General features: G+C 42.0%; 1 protein-coding gene across 2 annotated transcripts in view; it reads right to left on the reverse strand.

Moving 5' to 3' along the window:
* Window positions 1-240: 240 nt before the first annotated feature.
* The window catches only part of Actr2 (ARP2 actin-related protein 2), a 50,648-nt gene continuing 26,893 nt past the window's right edge, over window positions 241-23,995 (reverse strand). For both annotated transcript variants that reach the window (NM_146243.2, NM_001362899.1), the window contains 5 exons: window positions 18,599-18,735; window positions 17,960-18,109; window positions 15,125-15,270; window positions 10,393-10,525; window positions 241-2,796 (listed from right to left, as the gene is read on the reverse strand). In NM_146243.2, coding sequence (NP_666355.1) covers window positions 2,626-2,796; window positions 10,393-10,525; window positions 15,125-15,270; window positions 17,960-18,109; window positions 18,599-18,735 — 737 coding nt within the window. In that variant the 3' untranslated portion in view covers window positions 241-2,625. The remainder of the gene's footprint in view (window positions 2,797-10,392; window positions 10,526-15,124; window positions 15,271-17,959; window positions 18,110-18,598; window positions 18,736-23,995) is intronic.

Below are 23,995 nucleotides of genomic sequence, written 5' to 3' on the forward strand. Positions count from 1 at the left end.
GAGGCAGGAGAATCAGGAGTTCAAGTCCTCCTTGGCTACACAGCTACAGTTCCAGATCAACCTGGCTATGACACCTGTTTCTTCTGTCTACTCCACATAAGATAAACAACAGCAAAAGAACCTTGAATGACCTTGAACTAACTGGGTTCAAAACACATCTTGCAGAGCAAAACTGAAAGTACAAATAAAAATATCAAAATTAAAGAGAAAAACTACTAAAAGAAAAAGACAAAATTCAAATTATGTTGAAAAATCTTATTTATTTTCTTAATTAAAAAGAAGTATATTTGTGTTAAATTTAGAATATTTAGCTTTCCATTGATCTTCCCAATACTTGTCAGATAGATACTAATAGTGCTCAGAACTATGAAAGTTAATATCCAATACCATATTTTCTAAGAAGACCCTCAAGGCATTGGTGATTTTAATTTAAAAATAAAAGAATTTTAATTAGCATTGGAAATCTAAGTGACGATGGGTTTCAAAGAGCTAAAAATCAGATCTTTTAAAAAACAGATTTTTTAAATTTTTTTTATTTTTGAAGGACTCAAACCTGGCACCTCCAATAGAATACAGTATGTCCGAACTCCCAAATTACTAAATTCATTATTTCACCTTAGGATAGGAAACTATAAAATGGAATTTCTAAATTATTACATATATAAATACATCATTTTAACAGTCATGTTTGCTAGCAGAATTATGAAATAAAAACAAATTCTACATTCAAGGTACAAAGAACAATGCTCTTTCACTGTTTTATTCCAGATTCCATCCTATTCTTTCTTGTTTTCACCCCTTTGTTTAAAGCCATGGTCAAAGCCAAGAGTTGATCGTTTGTCTACACTCAATAGTCCTTGGTACCAGTCCTATGCACAGCAGGTAATGGGCCCAGAACTCCCGAGACTGGAGAATTTGACAACATGATTTAGGAACGCTTAGGGATTCCACTGTGACTGAGTCACGCACCCAACACCGAGCAGCTGACACCGCACTGCACCGGCGGGCTGTCGTGTGTACTGAGCATGTCCAGCATGCACACAGACTTCTCCTATTTGTTCAAATTGAGGTAAAACAGGCAAAAATACTTAACATCACAGAAGCTGCATTATTAAGACAAACTTCCTTTTGCTGCTGATTTCATATAAACTAATTAAAGTTATCTTAAAAAATCCATTAAAAATTCTGATTTTAAGCATCCAAAAAAAAAAAAAAGAAAAAAAAAAGAAAAAAGGAAAAAAGCCATTCTTTCAAATTCATCATTAGTAAAGAACATTTGAAATGAAGGAAAATATTTCTCTCAGAATCATCATTTTGTATTTTCTGTGATACAGCTTCTCGTTTCATTTTTCAACGTTAGGAAGACCCCGCACTTGGGTACCACCTGATTCTTTCTGAGCTGACAAACAATACCAACAGGACAGGCCTGCAAACACTCTTCCTGCAAGAACCAAAGAGGGCTGGGAAGTAGCCTCCATAACTGTACAGACATGGTTGACTACTGGTAAATTTTCTATTGTGGTTGTTGTTGCTAAAATTTTAGTCCCAAGTCTCATGAAAAAACAAAACAAAACAACTGGCACCAAGTCCCAATGTGAATGTTACTACAACAATTATAATTAACCCACAGCCATGAATTACTTCTCTGTACAGTAGCTCTTGTCGAGAAGCACTGATCAGGAACATAAAAGTACAACTTTCAAGAGTGGAACTTGGTTGGTTCATTTCCTTAGTGCTTCCAGGAAAAACAACAGCATTAGAAAATGCTGGCCCTTGAGCAATTTTCTATCTGTAATTTGACCTAGAAAAAGCATTTCCTTTAAAATGTTACTTTTTCACTGATAGAGTATAGGAAATATACTCCCAGCTGACAGATGGTAATAAAACACTGGGCTTGCTTTTTTCCTGTCATATGGGAACAGTTCCAGGCAGACGGAAAGAAGAAAACTACCAAGTCAGAGTATTGTAAATGAGGTTCATGCATCTTTTGTACCCAGAGCAGAAGACCTCAAAAGCCACAACAGAAAGGTCACCCATTTGTTCCATCACATAAAACTCTAGCCCAAACACCTTAGTTGTGAGCTTAATATTTCCCTAAGATGTTACTAGGAGACACTTCAGGGGACTTCAAAAGTAGCAGCAGTGACCTGCTGAAAGCTAACACTACAGAGGAAAGGCCCTCCCGCTCGGGCTGCCCACCCACCCCTTACCACCCCCACCCAGCATATGTAAAAGCTCCTGTGAAAGTTTTTCTTATGCTAATAAAGACATACCACCTACTGTGCTAAAACTAAAGCTAGCAGCATTAGAGCAAGAAAGCAAAAATTGGAAGCCTACAAGCAGTTCTAAATGCCTACAAAGAAAGAAACAGAGCAGCAGCAACCCCTTGCCCTGGTAATGTCTGCAAAGATTTGGTAGCCTTAAACAACCAGATTTACCCATATTAACAAGAATTTAGCAATGCTTCCCCAAGACAGAGAAAAACTTGACCTTTCTGTCAAAAGGGACAGAGAGCCTCTTTCAGTCCTGGGTTGAATGACTTCAAAGATTGGCAATAAAGAAAAATTTTTTTAAAAAGGGAAAAAGAAAAAGCATTAGAGGCGTGATGGGGACAAGCCTGCTATTTTATCGAACAGTTACACCAAGTTTCTCCAGCACACGGACACCCTTTTCTTGGTACTCTTGTCTGGTCATCCAAAAGTTGTCTTTGTCTTTCATGATGTCTGCTAGGACTGCGCCACCCAAGAACACCATGTGCTTCCTGCGGGGTGGGTCTTCAATTCGGATCTTAAATTTCTAAAGAAGAAAGAGCAATGAGATCATATTCGTATAATGCTCTGTTTCAGAAAGACTTCGCATATGTATTGTTGAATCTCTCCACAGTCTGCAATCTCTACAGGATGTCAACAGGTGATTCCACTGGCAACCAGCAACTGCTCAAGCCATAACCTGAGACAGGTGTGAGCTGTGTATAAGAGGACTTGTCTGCCAACCCAGCTCTCTTTGTTCTCAGCATCCCTCTATCTACTCTGTGGGTGCCCCCTTCCCCATCTCCTCTCCCTGCCCTCATGGCTCTGCTTCCATCTGTCAGCCTGTCTACAAGTCCACCTGCCTGCTATATATAGTCTATCCCTTCCCAGGTCCTCAGTTTTCTGTCTTCTTTACACCGGGTCTGTTGCATGGTGTTATTTCCCAGGAGCTCACCTTGGCACGAACCCACCAAAGGTACCCCTCAGACACAGAAACATTCAGTATTTCCTCTTAAGCTCATGATCAGGAGACAAGAATCTTACTTCATACCTGTTATCTAGATTTGAAAAGCTGCACAACCAATCACTGTGTTAATCACCCAAGAACCAGAGCAAGGTTTTCTGTAGTTCCTGAGCAGTGTTCTTCAAGACCTAATACCAACTTGACTCTAGCTTAGTGCAACACAATAAAACTGAGATGATTTTTCTGGATCTGGAATTGGCAAATGTCTTGGTTAGGTTTTATGTCAACTTGACACAAGCTAAGGTTATTGGAGGTGGGGTGAGAAAACGCCTCCGTAACCTGGCTGCAGGGAAGCCTGGGGACCAGTTTCTAATTAATGACTGATAGGGCTGGGGCACAAGCAAGCGGGGGGCAGTCTAGTATGTGTGTGGGGGCACCCCTGGCTACTGGTCCTGTGTTCTATAAAAAAACAAAAACAAACAAACAAAGCATTATGAGCAAACCGGTAAGCAACAGTCCTCCACAGCATCTGTATCAGCTCCATGTATCTGACCCATTTGAATGCCTGCCTTGGCTTTATGAGAGCTAAAGTTAGGTTTTAAGTTTTAATTACTGTGCCTAAGAGAGCCATAAAACAAAAGTGCTCCTCACCTGTAAGCCACTTGCCTGAGGAGAGATACTTTCTGAAATGCTGGAGGTTACTGTATAAGTAGGATAAGAAGCCCCTGTTCTTACTGCCTAACCAAGTTTGTTTGACTTAACTGCATTGATGTGCTTGATGGCATGCAGAGGGGGAGATACACAGGCAACAAATACAACAAGATGTATGTCTGCCCCTAGTTGGATGTAGGCAGAAGGCACACAGGCAGGAATTACATCATTCATATATATAATATATATGAGGTATGTTGCATACAAGATACAATATGCTTGTCTGATTGGACCTGGTGAGAAATACTTGGCTTTATGGGCTTGCCTTGTAAGCCTCTGCAAACTGTGATTCATTGCCATTTTCTGGCAACCCAGGAATGGCCCTGGCTAGAGTCCATCATCCTGGCCAGTATTTAATTAAGCTTGTTTCAAATATGGCTCAAAATTGTGGTGGTAGCCATACTCTCACCTGGTAGGATTAACAGTTTCCCTCAATAGACTGATTCAGGGCATGTTAACCAAATACTCTTTCCTCCCCAAGTGCTTTGGTCATGTGTTTATCGTAGCAATGGTAACCCTGAATTCACATCTATTCACGTGGCTTACAACTGAGCTCCACCCAGACCTCCAGTTCCTTTCTTATACACAAAACTCAAGTTCTATGGTCTTAAATTCAAACAGAAACGTACTCAAAACAAGTAAGCCAGATTACTAAAGTCCACCCACTGCCCCCCCCCCCCCCCGTTTGTTTTTGCAACAGAAGCTCACTTTATAGCTCTGCTCTCCTGGAATTCATTATGTAGACCAGGTTGGCCTTGAACTCAGAGAGATCCACCTAACTCTACCACATGAGTGCTGAGATTGAAGGAGTGAACCGAACTACTACACCCACCCAGCTGCTGTGGTCCATTTTCAATATGAGGTCTATATATTATCAGAGTTACAGATAAGTGAAAAAAAGAAATAAAGGAAAGGATATAATTGGTCCTGGGTTTCAGCACCAGATGAGTTAAAAAAGAAATAAAAAAGGAAGTACATGACTACTCTTAGGTATGGTGGATGAGGTTTACTGTAGACATGAGGAGCCAGAGCCAGGGATACCTGGGAGAGTCCAAAGCGGACATGATCCTGAGCAAAGGGAGGCAAAGGGAGAGGGGAGAGCCAAACCAAGAGGCTAGGAAGGTAAGGGCAGACAAAGGAGTATGGAGTGGGGATGTTGGGTAGGACTGATGTACAGGGTACCCAACCCTTAGAGAATCTTTGTGCTGTAACTATACCATTCAACATTAGCCAGACAAACCCACATATTGTCTTTATTACTTGGTACCATCAGGAAGTTGCAGCTTCCTAGTCTTTAATAAACGTGGGATGATTTGTAAGACTATAGGGCAAAAACCAAGCTCTCTCTGGAGCCCCTGGAAGAGAAAACTCTTGCCACTTCTGTTTTTCATTTATTATTAACTCATTGTGTACTGATAATAATGATTGGCAGGCTGGGCGTGGTGGCGCACGCCTTTAATCCCAGCACTCGAGAGGCAGAGGCAGGCGGATTTCTGAGTTCGAGGCCAGCCTGGTCTACAAAGTGAGCTCCAGGACAGCCAGGGCTATACAGAGAAACCCTGTCTCAAAACAAAACAAAAAACAAACAAACAAACAAAAGATTGGCATGCCTTTAAAAAATGTCTGAGTGGGCTGGAGAGATGGCTCAGCAGTTTAGAGCACTGACTGATCTTCCAAAAGTCCTGAGTTCAATTTCCAGCAACCACATGGTGGCTCACAAACATCTGTAATAGGATCTGATGCCCTCTACTGGTATGTCTAAAAACAGCTACAGTACTCATATAATAAATAGATCTTTAAAAAAAAATACGAGTGTTTGAATGAGTGTTTAGGGTCATCTGGACTACATAAAGGCAATTGCTTTTATCTCTATTTTCTTAAAACTAAAATTTAAGAAATTTGAGAAAATTTAAATTTAAGAAAAAAAGGAACTAATTTTTTGTATTTTACCTCTGGCAGGATTATTTAAAATATCAATTGAAAATGTTAATTTTAAGCTTACTCTTTAAAATGACTTGGCTCTGAGGGAGTAGAGATTCTTCGGTTGTTAAGAGAACATTTGCTAGGGAACTGAGTTCAATTCCCAGCAACTCCTGGCCACTCACAATGGCCTGTAACCCCAGTTCCACAGGCTATGATATCTCTTCTGGCCTCCATGTACTCCTACACACATGTATACCCAGGCACACACACATAAAAATAAAATAAATATTAAAAAGGGATTTGGCTGTGGTGTTTTCAAATGCTAACTATGGAAACTAAGATTGAGAGAAACTTTGATTGCAAAATTTAGGAGAAATAACCTAAAGATAAAACATCTTTTTATTAAGTGCTTGAAAAGTATCTCAACTGCTTGGCTAAGCAAACTTAAATGTAATATTAAAAGATTAGTCTTAGAGCTGACCTTTGTATTCATATACTTTTGCCTTGGCCCATTCAAACTGCATCCAATCAACAATGTTATGATGCTGCTTTTGCTCTGGAGCCACTGCTGTTCTCAGGAAAGACTTCTTCCCCAGTAGTGCTCTCAGTGGCTACTCCCCTTTCACACTTCCCTTTTCACCAGGAGGTCCTAGAGCAGCTTTCTTTCTGAACTGCAACTTCTATCCTCTTCTTCTCCTAAACCTCCACAGCTGCTCTACAGCTTCTTCTCTCTACCCACCTCCCCTCCTTCATCATCTATCCTTCCCCAGACATCTACAGCTGCTCCTTCCCATACCCACTCCTGACTAACAGATGCATAATATGCATGCTCTCTTTCTCTTGTATTTGTTATTATGTATTATCTGTAAGCATGGCCTCTGTGTGTGTGTGTGTGTGTGCGTGCGCGCGCGTGTGCAAGCACGTGCAGAGCTTGCCATTTTTTTTTTTTTTTGGTTTTCTCTGTGTAGCCCTGGCTGTCCTGCAACTCACTGGACCAGGCTGGCCTCAAACTAAGAGATCTATGTGCTCTGTCTCTCAAGTTCTGGGATTAAAGGAATGCATGTGCCACCACCACCCAGCACCTCCATTAAGAAAACAGAGAGGGGAGGGAGGTACAGAGACAAAGTTTGGCCACTGCCACCCAGCACCTCCATTAAGAAAAGAGAGAGAGGAGGGAGTTACAGAGACAAAGTTCGGAGCTGAGACGGAAGGAAGGACCATCCAGAGACTGCCCCACCCGGGGATCCATCCCATATACAACCACCAAAGGAAGACACTATTGCATATGCCAGCAAGATTTTGCTGTCAGGACCCTGTTACAGCTGTCTCATATGAGGCTATGCCAGTGCCTAGCAAATACAGAAGTGGATGCTCACAGTCATCTATTGGATGGAACACAAGGAGGAGCTAGAGAAAGCACCCAAGGAGCTGAAGGGGTCTGCAACCCTATAGGAGGAACAACAATATGAACTAACCAGTACCCCCAGAGCTCATGTCTCTAGCTGTATATGTAGCAGAGGTTGGCCTAATCGGCCATCATTGGGAGGAGAGGCCCTTGGTCTTGCAAAGATTTTTATGTCCCAGTACAGGGGAATGGCAGGGACAAGAAGGAGGAGTGGGTGGGTAGGGGAGCAGGGCGGGGGGAGAGTATAGGAGACTTTCGGGATAGCATTTGAAATGTAAATGAAGAAAATATCTAATAAAAAAAGAAAAAAGAAAAGAGAGTTAGGTAGTTAGTTAGCTATGTGTCTGAGTTTTGGCTGCATGTATTTATGTGTACCGTGTATACGCCTGGTGCTCAAGGCAGTCACAAGAGGGCACTGGGTTGCCTGGAACTTGAGCTACGGATGGTTGTGACCTGAACCCGGCTTTTCTACAAGAGCAGCAGGTGCTCTTAACCACTGAGCCAGTTCTCCAGACCTCTCCCCTCCATTTTTTTTTTTTACATCACCCTTGTTGACTTTTTTTCTCTCCTTACATTCATCCACTCAGGTAATCAGGTCTGAACCTGCTTTCAAGCAGCTCAGCACACAGTACAGAAGCTCTATATTATTTTGCTATAATGTGTCACCAACTTTGCCCGGGTCCTTCACGCTGTCTGGCCGTCTAGGATATTTTCCCACTCTCCATTCACTCTCTTAGAGGACCGTTTGTTTCACCCTACTCCATGTTCAACCTCTGCCAGTTCTTCCTCTCATAACTTCCTGGCTTTCTTTCTTGGCTCCTCCTCCAACACACTGGGCTTACAGATTCTTTTAAGGGGTAAAAGTCTGACTACATCATAGAAGCCTAACTGACCTGTCTGCCCGCTAGTTTTCTTACCTCATTTTCTACCCTCTCTTGCTTACTCTGTTCCAGCCACACTGGGACATTTCTGCCAACTCATGCTTTTGCACTATTCCTGACTAGAAATGCTCAATCCCTAACTTGACACAGGCATCTGGCCCAAGACCTGTCTAATCAATCAGGATAATATTATCTGATTAGACAGGTATCTGACCCAAGACCTGTCTAATCAATCAGGAGTGAGGGAGCATACCGACTTGTCACCAACAACAACCTTTTTCTACCTTGTAGTCTTCCTTTCTTTTTCCCACACCATTTATTATTACTACTGGTAAACAACTTAAACTCACAGCATGGCCTAAATCAGTTTTGGCACAGGGATGGAGTTTCAAGAAATGTTTTCTGGGCATAGGGTATGCTAGAGTGCTTGCTTAGGCCCTGCGTCCCAACCCTAGAACTGCAAAATTGACAAGGAAAGGGAGATCAGTGTGTAAAAGTCATATTTTCAGTAGGGTTTACCAAAAGATAGTGCTACAGAGCATACGCCCCTCAAAAAAGTCTACAGGGTAAAGAATGATCACCAGAGGGCTGGTGAGATGGCTCAGTGGGTAAGAGCACCCGACTGCTCTTCCGAAGGTCCGAAGTTCAAATCCCAGCAACCACATGGTGGCTCACAACCACCCGCAATGAGATCTGATGCCCTCTTCTGGTGCGTCTGAAGACAGCTACAGTGTACTTACATTAAATAAATAAATAAATAAATAAATAATTAAAAAAAAAAAAAAAAGAAAGAAAAAGTAAAATTATAAAAAAAAAAAAGAATGATCACCAGAGATGGATTTTAAATTCCCTAAATAGCTCAATGAAATGAGAACTGTGAGTGAGCTATTAGAAAGCACTGTAACATTGGTGTCTCTACACAGAATACTCTGAAAAGTGGAATATTATCATCTAAAGCAAAGAGCAAATCCAGAGAATAAAAAGCATGATTCTTGGCTGAGGCTGGGATTGGTGGTATCCACCTTTCATCCTAGAGGCAGGCGAGCTTGAGTCAGTGTCACTGAGGTAGTTACAGCTAGGGCTACCGCACAGAATGCCTCACACAGTCTAGAGCTGAGAAGACAGGGCATGCCAAAGAACTACCAGCAATTATATTCTAGTCCATGGTGACAACGACCAATAAAGTCCATTTTAAGAGCTGTGAGAATTTCTGAGAACACAAACATGACTGAGGAGATAAGACATACAACAAATAGAAAAGTAACCTAAAACCAGAATTCTAACAAGCTAAGAGTAAAGGCTGGTTACATATTCACAAAATTAAAAACCAAGATAGCTGTGATGGTGTATAGGATATATATGAATTATATATTATAATATTATAATTATATATATTAAGAGCACTGACTGCTCTTTTGGTAAACCCTACTGAAAATGTGACTTTTATACACTGATCTCCCTTTCCTTCTCAGTTTTGCAGTTCTAGGGTTTGTACGCAGGGCCTAGGCAAGCACTCTAGCATACCCTATGCCCAGAAAACATATAGGTATAGAATCTACAATCCTATCACCTGGGACACAGAGGTAAGCTCCTTCAAGGCCTATATGGTCAACATAGTAAGTTCCAAGGTAGGCAAGACTACATAGGAAGACTGTTTCCAGAAAAGAAAGGAAGAAAAGAGAGGAGGGGAGAGGGAGAGGGAGAGGGAGAGGGAGAGAGGGAGAGGGGGAGAGGGAGAGAGAAAACAAGCAAGCCAGGACATTTCCTCTCCCTTCTCTCCACAGCAAAAGCAGGCTCTTCCCAAACACTTGCACACTGCATACCAGTCCAGGCTGGAGAGATGGCTCAGTGGTTAAGAGCACTGACTGCTCTTCCAGAGGTCCTGAGTTCAATTCCCAGTAACCACATGGTGGCTCACAATCTTCTGTAATGGAACCCAAGGCTCTCTTCTGTGATGTGTCTGAAGACAGCTACAGTGTACTCATAAACATGAAATAAATAAATCTTTTTTTAAAAAAAAGAATGCTACAGACTACCAAGGACACTGGACTCAGTCACCTGTGTTTTCTCACCAGAGTGTAACCTAGTAGGTAGAAGCACTACCCCCAAGACAATTTCCAGTGAGCCCTGCAAGGCTTCAAGAGGCTAACTGCACCAAAATCTGCTGTAAGACTTCTTGCTCCCTCTGGTGGTTGTCAAGATCCACAAGCTACTTTACAGGGTTGTAAAACAAAGGTAACAGCTGATATAGATACTTACTGAAAGTTTTTCCACATCTCCTTTCAGAACTCGTTCTAAGTAAAGCTGTTTAAGCTCTCGTTCCAACCTCGATGGCAGGCCAGGATACATGGTAGAACCTCCAGAAAGCACAATGTGCTTGTAAAATTCAGATCTAGGAAGACACAGTGGATAATTACAGTTTTAGATATGAGAACGGTAGGTGGTTTTTTGGTTTGTTTTGTTTAATTTGGATGAGGCTCAGAAGAGCACTGGCCTAGCATGAAACCCTGGGCTCCATCCCAGCACCACAGAAGCCAGGGGACTATGAAGTAGAGGGAGGAAGATCAGAAGCTCAAGCCTCTGCTAGATTAGGACTGTAACATGACAGCAATAAGATGCATCATGACATGGAAGGAGGGAAAACAGCTCAACATCACCTATCACCAATGAGCTATCACTGTACAACGGATAACAACTACAAGCCACAGCTCTAAACTGAGCTGCGTCACATAACTGAATGTGGGGGCTGTGAATGACATGGTAACAGAAAAGGTTCTCTAAGGTGCAACAGGCAAAACAGTCAAAAGCAAACATGCAATAAGTCTGCGGTGTTCACTGGCTGCCCTCTGAGCACATCTACTGTGTGTGCAGTGTCCATGTAGCCATGCCATGCAGCACCTGAGCTCACCCAAGACTATGGCATGTTAGAAAACGGCTACTGTACGTACAGCTTCCCATCCTTACAAAAACATTACAGTAAACAAAGACATTATTGGTCTACATTAGTATATTTTTAACCAGCACTTGGGAGACAGAGGCAGGTAGACTATGTTCAAGGCAAGCCTGGCCTCCATAGTGAGTTTCAGGACAGCCAAGGCTACACAGAGAAACCCTGTCTAAAATAAAAACTAATATTTGAATTTCTAACTTTTGAGTTTCATTTAAAACAAAAATTGTTAAGTGAATTCTGACTCGAGATTAGCCCAGAATCTCCAATAATTTCTGAAATGGCCTTAAACATATTTGTGCCATTTTGTTCTGTTGTTTTTTACAGTACTGAGGTCTGAAGCTAGTGGCTCACACAAGCTAGCCAAGTTTCTGCCTGAGATATAGCCTCATCTCTGTTGTGTTTTTGAGACAGGATCTTACTATGTAGCCTTAGTTGGCCTGAAACTTGCTATGTAGGCTGTGCTGGTCTCAAATGCAGATCTGTCCCCCAAGTGCTAAGATTAAAGACATTTGCCACCATGCAGTCCAGGATGGACTATATAGCTATGGCTGGTCTTAAACAAGTGTGGACCACCATACCCAGTTTAAGATTTAATTATTTAAAAAAAGATTTATTTTTATTTAATGTGGTTTTTTCTGCATTATTGTATGTGTACTTCATGTGTGCCTGGTGCCTGATGAGGTCAGAAGAGTGTTCCAGATACTCTGGTACTGGAGTTACAGATTGTGGTGAGCCACCATGTGGGTATAGGAATCAAATCTGGGTCCTCTGCAAGAGCAGCAAACACTCTTAACCACTGAGTCATCTCTCTAACCCCAAGACTTAATTCTCCTTTTTGTTTTTTTGAGACAGGGTTTCTCTGTAGAGCCCTGGCTGTACTGGAGCTCACTCTGTAGACCAGGCTGGCCTCGAACTTAGAAATCCACCTGCCTCTGCCTCCCGAGTGCAGGGATTAAAGGCGTGGGCCACCATGCCCGGCTCAAGACTTAATTCTTTATGTAAAACCAAATAAACCCATTCATTTCATTAGTATGGAATTTGTTTTCATTTTTGATGCAAGATAAATTATATGTGTGTGTGTATGTATGTATGTGTGTGTATATATATATATACACATATACTTCAAGATTAATTATCAGTAAATATTTGCCTATATAACTCTTATATACCTACATACTAAGAATTATGTAAAAATTTCTCAGCCAAAAAGGGGTCATAGCACATATCATAGCACATATACTGTCACATAGTGGTATGTGACTTTAATCTCAGCACTTGGAAGACAAAGGCAGGTGGATCTCTTAAGAGTTTGAGTCCAAGGCCAGCCTAGTCTACATAGTGAGTTTCAGGCCGTCCTAGGCTTTGTAGTGAAGTAGACTCCTTCCTTCAAAGGGTGAACGTGATAGCTATTCTTGGTTGTCAACTTGACTACATCTGGAACTAACTAAAACCCAAAAACAGTGGAGTACATCTATGAGGGATCTTCTTAATTTGAAATTGGAAGACCTATTTCCAATCCCGATCTTTTAGATGGGAAGATCCACCTTTAGTGTGGGCTACACCCTGTCTGCTGGAAGCCTATATAAAAGCACGGAAGAAGAAGGCTTCCCTCCTTGCCGAATTGCTCTCCCCTCACTAACAAGCCTTTCACTGGCATTAGAACCAAGTCTTTGAGATTCCAGCTTATACTGAAGACCAGCCAAGATATCCAACCTCATGAACTGGATTCTTGAACTGGAAGACAGTTATTGTTAGATTAGCTAGACCACAGTTTATAAGTCACTCTAATAAATCTTGTGTGTGTGTGTGTGAGAGAGAGAGAGAGAGAGAATACACACACACACACACACACACACACACACACACAAAAACACATTTTATTCTGTAAGTTTTGTTACTCTAGGAAACCCTAACATAGGGGGTATCATAAGTGAAAAGTTTAAGAAGCCCAGACATAAACTATGATCACCATTACAGATAACAGAATAGAAACGTTCCCCAAAACTAAAGACGGAACTAACAAACAATTCAGCAATCCACCACTAAATACATATCTCAAAGAATAAAAAAGAGCCGGGCGTGGTGGCGCACGCCTTTAATCCCAGCACTTGGGAGGCAGAGGCAGGTGGATTTCTGAGTTCGAGGCCAGCCTGGTCTACAAAGTGAGTTCCAAGACAGCCAGGGCTATACAGAGAAACCCTGTCTCGAAAAACCAAAAAAAAAAAAAAAAAAAAAAGAATAAAAAAGAAATTGGAATACACAATAGAATGTAATTCTCCCTTAAAAAAAGAAACCTTGTAATTTGTAGCAATGAAGACAGACATGGAAGAAATTATGTTAGATGAAGCCAGGCAGAGAAAGGCAAATACTGCATGGCCCTATTTACATGGAATCTGATGCTGAATCCAGTAGCAGAGGAGAGTAAGATGGTTACCAAGGACAACGAGCTGGTGACTCAACAGAGGAGCTGCTAATCAAAAGCTATACAAATTCAGTTAGATAGGAGGCCTATCACCAAACACAGATTCTGTTTCTAAAATATATCTGAAAAGCACTGGGATTTTAAGAGTGCTCATCAAAAAAGTTGTATGTACAGTAATGTATACTCAATTAAAATTCAAGACATCATGTTATATATCATAAACAGAACTTTTTTTGTTTTTTTTTGTTTTTTTGGTTTTTTGGAGACAGGGTTTCTCTGTATAGCCCTGGCTGTCCTGGAGCTCACTTTGTAGACCAGGCTGGCCTCGGAACTCAGAAATCCACCTGCCTCTGCCTCCCGAGTGCTGGGATTAAAGGCGTGTGCCACCATGCCCGGCTCATAAACAGAACTTTTGTCAATTAAAAAAAAAAAAAAAAAAAAAACTTAAGCTGGGCTTGGTGGCACATGCCTTTAACTCCAGCAGAGGCAGGAGGATCTCTGAATTCAAGGCCAGCCTATTCTTAGGACTACACAGTGAGACCCTGTTTAAAAAAAGAAAAAATTAACTAGCTACATTTAAAGATCTGGTGAGATGGTTCAGTGGGGAAAGATACCTCCTGCCAATCCTGATGACTTCAGGTTGATCCCTGGAATCCAAATGGAGGAAGGAAATAAAGCCAACTCCTGACTTTCCACAAGTGTGCCATGGAACCCACCATCACCATCAAAACATACACACCAGATAACTAACTAGCTAGCTAGCTAACTGAAATAGAATTAAAACACGTGCAGTGCTGTAAATCAAACCCAGTGTTTCATGTACTCTAACTGAATTTGTTAGCATTCTTTCTAGTCTCTGCCGAACAGTTACCTAGCAACAGCCAGGTAGGTCTGGCTTGCTACAAAAGGGACTGTTTGGCTTCCCTTCTCTCTCTGACACCCCCTCCCCCATGTTCCTGGCCAGCCTCTTCTCTTCTCTTTCTCTCTCTCCTTTCCTTTTTCCTCTGCCTCTACTCCCTTCTCAACCCCCCATCCCATGCACCCAAATAAACCCTATTCTATACTGGCTGCTACCTCAGTGGGGATTCCTCCCATTTAACCACACCATGCTCTACAAAACATATCCTTGGTTTTACAAAACATCAGATTATACCTCTATCCAAAAAGGAGATACAAGTTAAGGAGAAAATATCATACACCTTTAATCCCAGCATTTGGCAGAGAAGCAGAGAGGCAGAGAGGGAGAGACAGACAGACCTCTGAGTTTGAGGCCAGCCTGGTCTACAGAGCAAGCCAGGGCAGCCAGGGCTATATACAGAGAAACCCTGCCTTAAAACTCAAACAAACCAAAAACAAAACTAAAACCATTTTGTTCTTATTGTTTTAAACCATGTCTAGATGTGTTGTGCATCTGCACGGCAATGCTGTGTGCATAAATGCAGGCTCCCACAAGAGGCCAGTGCTGCTGAGTCACAGGCTCAGAGATGTGAGCTGTCTGATATGGGTGCTAGGAATGGAACTCAGGTCCTCTAGACAAACAGCAAATGCTCTTAACTGCTGAGCCATCTCTGTGGCCTATCCGTGTCTTATAAATGACTTGGAAATGCTGTCTACTGTACCTGGTATCAATGTCGGCTGCCTGGATTGTGTTAAAAAGCAGTTCAGCAACACCAACCCCCTCGACATTGATCAAATGAGGCTGAAATAAAGCCTCTGGTGCTTCAAATCGTTCTCCTCCAACCTTAATGATACGTCCATCTGGAAGCTAGAAAGAAATAACCAGGTGTCAGCAAAACCACAACTTCTCTGCATTCTCTGCACAATGAGTGTTTTAAATACATCTGGCCTGCAATCAAAATTATGTAAAAGCAGTAAGACTTCCTAAAGTATTCTTAGGTGAAACAAAATAACTCAAATGATAATGCTAGCATCATACATACTCTATTGATCGTTTTTCTTAGTAGCTAGCAATGTACTCAAGAAGAGGCAGCATCTCAACAAGGCAGAGAGCAAAAACTGACCCCCAAAAGCTATCCTTTGATTTACACATGTGCACACACACATTTTCTTTCTTAAAAACCAACCAACCGGGCTGGTGAGATGGCTCAGTGGGTAAGAGCACCCGACTGCTCTTCCGAAGGTCCGAAGTTCAAATCCCAGCAACCACATGGTGGCTCACAACCATCTGTAATGAGATCTGACTCCCTCTTCTGGAGTGTCTGAAGACAGCTACAATGTACTTACATGTAATAAATAAATAAATCTTTAAAAAAAAAAAAAAAAAAAAAAAACCAACCAACCAGCCAAGCCAACCAACCACAGCCGCAGCTGGGCATGATGCATAACCTGCAATGCCAATGCTCTTGAGGCAAGAGGATCATGGATTCAAGGCCGGCTTGGGCTGTTACCTATTGAGACATTATCTCAAAACAAAACAAAAATTTAAGGAACACTGATTTAGAAAATTTTTTATGCTACTGCATCTTAAATAACTTTATCTAAGTGGTAACTATAACCTTAACTTAAGCCAGTAAGATTTAGACAGTCCAACACTTTAACATGACTTACGCAGAAATCCCTTACCTGCTGAACTCTGGTCTGTATGGCTGGTTTGTCTGCCTCAGGCTTACAGAGAGAGATTCTCCTGTGCCTGGCTCCCAAGTGCTGAGATTACAGGTGGGCACACTGTGCCTGGCAGTCATTCAGAGTCTGAGGCTGACCTATATACACAGGTGGGCCTCAAACTCAGTAACGTTTCAGCCCCATATCAAATTTACTGAAGTTACAGGTGGGCACCACCATGTCTCAGGTTTTGTTTTTGTGGGGGTGTTGGAAAGGGGAAAGCGGGGTTAAGATGGCCTGGCTATTAGTCCAGGCTGAGCTTGAGCTAATTCAATGACTCTCCTGTCATAACCAGTGTCCAACACAAATCAATCAAGTCTTACACTGTTAGTTCTCTCATGGTTTGCTTTATGCCATTTCCTTCAAAACAAGATTGAAAATTGGGATCGTAAGCCACCAGAACAAACCTGGAGGTTAAGAGACATTATAAAATACATTTTTATTGTGCCCTTAAAGTGGCATCTTTTTGTTTTTTGGCTTTTTTTTTTTTTTTTTGGAGGGCAGGGGTTGAGACAGGGGGTCTCTTTATTCTTGGCCTGCTTGGGACTTACTATATAGACTCAAGCTTAGGAATCCTCCTGCCTCTGCCTCTAAGTACTGGAATTAAAGGCATGTTCTACCACAACTAGTCTCTGACAATATTTTCTTCCCTTTTTTTTGACTTTTGAGACTGGGTCTTACTATGTACCCTTGGCTAGCCTAGACTTCATGGAAATCACCATGTCAAGCTATTTTGGTTGGTTTTGGAGGCCTCATGAGGTTGGTCTCACTACTTATATGGCACTCTTGCCTCAGTATTCTGAGTGTTTTTATTACAGCATGTGCTACCATGCCCAGCACAAGTGTTCTTAAGCCGGCGGTGGTGGCACACGCCTTTAATCCCAGCATTTGGGAGGCAGAGCCAGGCGGATTTCTGAGTTTGAGGCCAGCCTGGTCTGCAGAATGAGTGCCAGGATAGCCAGGGCTGTACAGAGAAACCCTGTCTCAAAAAACAAAAACAAAAAAACAAAAAAAACAAAAAAAAAAAACAAGTGTTCTTAAGCCCAGGGATCACAAATGTGTGCAACATAATGGATTTTAAAATAAATCTGAAACTAGCCTGGGTTCTAACCCAGCCTGGGCTACAATGAGACTCTGTCTGAGGGAAAAAAAAAAATCAAAGCATGAATACTTCCTAAAATACATTTCTTAGATGATTAGCTCCATGACACACTACAAAAATTTGAGGTCCATGCAATCCCAGCATTCAGGAGGCCGAGGCAGGAGGACTGTGTAGTACATATATAGCGAGACTCTCAGGATGGTCCGACAGGCTGAGACACAGGCACACGACATTTTCACATCAAAGAGCTTACAAGTCAGACAACAAAGCAGCATCCATTGTCTCCACAGTGTGTGACAGTTATAACTGTGCTCTATTTTCATAACTCCTAAGCAGCCCCAGAGAAATGACACTGTACAAAACATGTTGAGCGATACTCTCAAGATGCTCGAATCTCAAATATGACCTCCATTTTTAATTATATTCTAATTTAATTCTTGCCTTAATTTGCAATATATGGAATCCCTAATAACTAATCACAGAAACTAAACATAGCAGGAAATCCTGAGAAATCATATGTAAACATATTACAATAACTAATACCCATGTTAAGGCCTAATCTGCTGGGCACACATAAGACCCTAGGTATGATATTCAGCAATGTGTGTGTGTGTGTGTGTGTGTGTGTGTGTGTGTGTGACCAAACAAACCAAGACTCTGGAGTCGAGGTGACACTAATAAACACAGATGCCCCTTTACACCCATAATGTATTTTACATAGGATACTTACTGTATATGACTCAACTAACACTGTGGTCTCTAAGGCCAGCTTCTGCTCCTGCTCAATATTGTAACCCACATAACAAAGTTTTTCCTTAATCATGCGAACTGTCTCAAAATCAGCAGAATGGTTGAAGGCATATCCTCGCAACAGCAGCAGCTGGTATAAAAAGAATGGCAGTAAATTAATAATCTATGAGAACGAGTTCCACTGAACAAAAGTTAATCTCCTAGAGGATAAAATGGCTCGGAAGGTCAAAGGCACTTGCTGTCTATGCCCGACAACCTAAACTCAATCCCGGGAACCAATAGCAAAGCCAATAATGCTATCCTGGGGTGAGGCTACAACTCTTGTATAGTGAGTTTTCTAAGTTATTTTATCATTTTAAATTATGTGTATTGTGTGTCTTTGTGTGGATATGTGCCTGAGAGGTCCAGAAGAAGGCATTAGACTTCATGGGAACCAGAGTTACAGGCAATGGTGAGCGGGCCAAGATGGGAACCAAGATGTTTCTCTGCAAGGCAGTATGTGCGCCTGATCACCGAGCCAGCTCTCTAGCCTCTGTCTTTGTATAAGTCAATAAACAAACTTAAAAAAAAAAAAAAAAAAAAAAAAGACTACCTTTTATTATATTTTCCTCTCACTTACCTTGATAAGATACCTGGTAATATCCCTCCCAGCAATATCCAGCCTCCTTGTAAGGTGAGGGAGAGAAAAGCCTTCATATACTGGGCAAATGTGAGTGACGCCATCTCCAGAGTCCACTACTACACCAGTCAGTAAACCTGCACAAGAACCAGAAGGTTCTGAGTTAATTCAGAAAATCAAAGCGAGAACGTTTCAAATGTAGTAGAGATGCCACCCACAAAAAGGTGGCTAGTGAGGCTTAGAGCCAGCATTTCCTTTCCTTGTTTTCTTAAAGATTTATTTTATTTTATGAGTATGGGTATTTTGCTTCCATGCATATAGGTGTGCACTAGAGGCATGTCCTGTGCCACGGATACCCTGGAACTGAACTGGAGTTACAGACAGTTGTGGGCTGCCATGTAGGTGCTGGGAATTGAACGCAGGTCCTCTGGAAGAGCATTCAATGCTCCTAACTGCTGAGCCTTCTCTCCAGCCCCCATTTCTTCTCGTTTTGTTTTTCTCAAGACAGGTCTTTTTATGTATTCCTGGCTATCCTGGAACTTGCTATATAGACCAGACTGGCCTCATATTCACAGAGATCTTCCTGCTTCTGCCTCTGCCTCTTCCTCTGCCTCTGAGCACTGGGACTAACGGTGTGTGCCCCTAGGCTCAACTTCAGCACTTAATTTCTAATCACAGATGGCAGGCAGCATTTGCTCCCTGAAGACTTTCTTTCTTTGTATTTGACTTACATGTGGCGTGGAGGGGAAGGGAGGGGAACATGCATGCCATATGGTGCGTGTGAAGTCAGAAGACAACATGGGGCAAGTGCAGGGGCTGGTTCTCTCCTGCCGCCAAGTGTGGCCAAGGATGGAACTCAGGTTTCAGACTTGGTGCTAAGTGGCATTACCCAAACTCATCTTGCCCTGGTGTTAAGGGCCCTTAACACATACCTTTAATCTAACAATAAAGGTAAAGTTAGTTTGTAGAAGAAAGCTCCTGTGTTTGAAAGTGATGCCTAACTAAGTAACAACATGACGAATTAGAGAAAAATTTGGCAGAATAGGGTATGCCCAACTCTCACAAGAGGGAGGTAATTTGACTTGTCTAGTTATAGAGAGACAGGTTGCAGAGAGAACAAGGCAGACACAGGAAAGACAGAGCGAGCCAGAGAATGAGAAGAAGCCTGAAGACTAGAACTGACTGCCAAAGTTAGTATGAGGCCACGCAGAACCTGCCAGGCAGAGCTCAGAAAGAACTATAAAGGGCGAGCTTACCCAGCAGTAAGTCTCTGAGGCTGAGGGCGAGCTTACCCAGCAGTAAGTCTCTGAGGCTGAGGGCGAGCTTACCCAGCAGTAAGTCTCTGAGGCTGAAAGCTTCCAGGACCAGGCCTAGGTCAGCAGAGGGCGGTAAGCCTCAGCGACAGTAACTACTACAGGAGAATAAAAATTACATTTACAGGAAACAACTGGGAAAAGTGACTATTAACCCAGTTACAAGACAGTAAGTGAATCTGCTAAGATCACCTGGTCAGCGCTGGTGCTCATACCAGAAACCAGCTTTCAGAAGGCTTGTGATTGAAGAACCAGAAACTCTACGTTACCTATCTCAAAAAAAACCCAAAACAAGGCCTCTAGCAGAGAAAAACTCCACCCCTCACTCTTCTATTTAAAGGATGACTAGAGTTCCTAGACAGCCAGAGCTAGAGTCAGGCACCATCTCAAAACAAAAGAAAAACACAGAAGTGGATGCTCACAGTCATCTGTAAGATGGAACACAGGGCCCCCAATGGAGAAGCCAGAGAAAGCACCCAAGGAGCTGAAGGGGTCTGCAACCCTATAGGTAGAACAACTATATGAACTAACCAGTACCCCCAGAGCTTGTGTCTCTAGCTGCATATGTAGCAGAAGATGGCCTAGTCGGCCATTACTGGGAAGAGAGGGCCCTTGGTCTTGCAAACTTTATATGCCCCAGTACAGGGGAATGTCAGGGCCAAGAAGTGGGAGTGGGTGGGTAGGGGAGCAGGGCGGAGGGAGGGTATAGGGAACCTTTGGGATAGCATTTGAAATGTATATAAAGAAAATATCTAATAAAAAAGAAATGTTGTTTATTTAAAAAAAAAAGAAAGAAAAAGAAAAAGAAAAATACCATCAACAACAACAAAAGCCTGTGATGGCCGGCGAGGTAATGTGTGAGCCTATCCTATGTAAGGCCTAGGAGGGATCCCCAGCCAAAACCCTATAAGCAACAACAGTGACAATGAGACAAGCTGCCGTAGTTCCTGTTTGCCACTGAAAAGATTTATTTTTTGTTGTTACTTAAGGCAGTCTCAGCCTAGCCAAGAAATCGTAATCATACTGCCTCAGCAGCCTGAGCCATGGGGCTACAGACTGGAATCACAGGTGTGCAGTGTGGGGCATACTCTGTACAGCAAGCCTGGTGAAGTGAGCTAGCTCTGGAACTCATGTTACAGTGGGAGGAGAGAACCAACCCACAGGGTTGCCCTGACCTCTAAATGTACACGTGGCATTAGTATCACTCCCCACCCACAAATACTGCTACTGTTAACAACTGTAATATAGTTATTTTAAATATATATAGTTTTCTTGTGTGTGTGTGCGTGCGTGTGTGTACTTGTGTGTATGTACAGCTGCCATAGTCACAAAAGGGCATGCGGTTACAGGCAATTGTGAGCCACCCAACATGGGTAACTAGGAATTGAACTCAGGATCTCAGGAAGAATAGCAAGTGCTCTTAAGCACTGAGTCATCTCCAACCTACAGCAGTAATAAGTAATAATAATAATAATGTCATTAAAAGACTTCCACTACTAATATATCAACATCATTTTAAAGATTTATTTATTTTATGTTTTTGAGTACACTTTAACTGTATAGATAGATGGTTGTGAGCCTTCATGTGGTTGTTGGGAATTGATTAGTACCTCTGCTTTGCTCTGGTTGGCCCCGCTCAGGTCCAAAGATTTATTTATTATTATAAATAAGTACACTGTAGCTGTCTTCAGACACACCAGAAGAGGGCATCAGATCTCATTATGGATGGTTGTGAGCTACCATGTGATTGCTGGGATTTGAACTCAGGACCTTCGGAAGAGCAGTCAGTGCTCTTACCCCCTGAGCCATCTCGCCAGCCCTATCATCATCATTATTATTGATGTTTTGGTTTTGAAAAAGGGTTTCTCTGTGTATCCCTAGTTTTGCCTCCTGAGTGCTGTAATTAAAGGTGTGGGCCATCATGGCTAACATTAAAAAAAAAAAAAAAAAGAAAAGAAAAGAAAAAGGTTGAAAAAAGCCAAGAGTCAATTCTAAGGGGAAACGCCCTTTCTAGCTGGCATAGTGGAAAGAGCCTGTAATCCCAGCACTTGGAAGACAAAAATGACAAGTTTTAGGTCAGGTTGGCACACACCTCTAATCCAGCATTTTGGAGACAGAGGCAAGCAGGACTACCGTGGTCTACACAGCAAGGTCCAGGACAGCCATGGCTACACACAGTGAAACCCTGACTAAAAAAAAAATAGTAGTTTTAAGTCTTCCTGAGTTATATGGGGAGTTGAAGGCCAGCCAGGGCTACATGAAACATTATTTCAAAAAAAATGGGAAAAACAGAACTTCTAAGAACTCACAGTAAGAACTCAGCACACATGTAGCAAGCAGAGGACAATTTTGTAGAGTCAGATCTCTCCTTCCACCCTTATGTAGAAACCAGAGAATTAAACTTCTTTACCTGGTGAGCCATTTGGCAAGTCTGTTTTAACTCACATTTTAAAACTATAATATATATTTTATTACTTTCTCATCTCTCTCCCTTTCATTTTCTTATTATATAAATTTGCCTATGGTATGACATATCACCATAAATATGCTTACTCTCATTTTCTTAAATAAGTTTGCATATTTATCTTTGACAAACATAAATTCATAAACATCCCTATTTTAAATTGAAACAATCTGTTCACCCCCCACAGATTAATGCCTCATAACACTACTATTTTTCAATCCTGATCTTCCAAAGAAGATACTGTCTGGTCAGTTGTGTGTCCTCGGTACCTGCAGGGGACTGAGGGTTGGCACTGTCTGTCTTCCTCAAGTGCTCGCCACCTTACTATGTTTTGAAGGATTTATTTGCTTGTTTATTTCTGTATGTCTATGTACCTGGACGCATCAGATAGGTATCCTCTTGTATCTCTCTCTTTGGAAGCCAGCAAGCCCCAGCAATCCTCCTGACTTCACATCTATCAGAGCTGTGGTTAGAAGGATACGTGGCTTTACATGGGTGCTGGTGTCTGATATCATGTTCTTGTGAGTTTAACCACTAAGCTAATTCTCCAGCACTCACTTTTTTTTACTGAACCTGAAGCCACCAATCAAGACAGACTGCCTGGCCAACAAGGACTCAATCTTGACCTCTCCAGTACTAGGATTACAGGCCGGTATGGTTGTGGCTTTTATGTGGGTGCTGGTGATCTCAACTAAGGGCCTCAAGCTTTAGAGGCTAGCATATAGCCACTGTCCTATCTCTCCAGCCCTGAAGACTTCCTATTGGAAAAAAGAGAAACAGGAGTCTTTAGTCATCATTTCTAGTGCCATACCCTTTTGTCACTGGGTTGTGTCTTTTAAATTCCTACTCTTTCCTGTGTCAGAGACCATTCAAACCTCTGAGATTTCCCAATTCCAATTAATCTCTTCTATCCACCCAAACTAGACCATGCAGATAGAAACCCCTTCCTAAAACACCAGGTCACTTCTTATTCAAAAAAAAATTTCTACAGGTTGGAATGGTAACAACGGTGGTTGTTGTTAAAATTTCTCTTTATCATGTATTTCTGTGAGCATGTGTGTGCACATGAGTACAGTGCCTATGGAGACCAGAAAAGAGCACCCACCCAGTCTCCTGGAGCTAGAGTTGTATATGCTCGTAAGCTGTCTGACCTAGGAGCTGGGAACTGAAATCAAGTCCTTTGCAAGAACAGCAAGTGCTCTTAACCATAAAGATATCTCTCTTCTTTTTCTCTGAAAACATTAGCCACAAGTTAGAAAAAAGCATGGCTTGTAGTTATTTCATTAATTTTACTGGGCTACTGCTTCTCAAAGTTAAGGTGTTAATAGTTACATAAAAATGTCCAAATACAGCCTGGTGGTGGCGGCGCACATCTTAATCCTAGCATTTGAGAGACAGAGACAGGTGGGTCTCTGAGTTTGAGGCCAGCAGATCTACAGATTGAATTCCAGGACAGCCAGGTTTACACAGAAAAACCATCTTGAACCCCCTGCCCCCCACCAAAAGAAGCAGCAGCAGCAAAATATAAGTAATTAAGATAGGCTATCTCCTCACTTGTCAGAGATTAATTTATAAATGTTACTAGGAAAACATATTAACATCAGTTTTCCTAAAAATTAC

Source organism: Mus musculus, chromosome 11 (genome assembly GCF_000001635.26).
Source record: "Mus musculus strain C57BL/6J chromosome 11, GRCm38.p6 C57BL/6J".
In the NCBI taxonomy this organism is placed as follows: domain Eukaryota; kingdom Metazoa; phylum Chordata; class Mammalia; order Rodentia; family Muridae; genus Mus; species Mus musculus.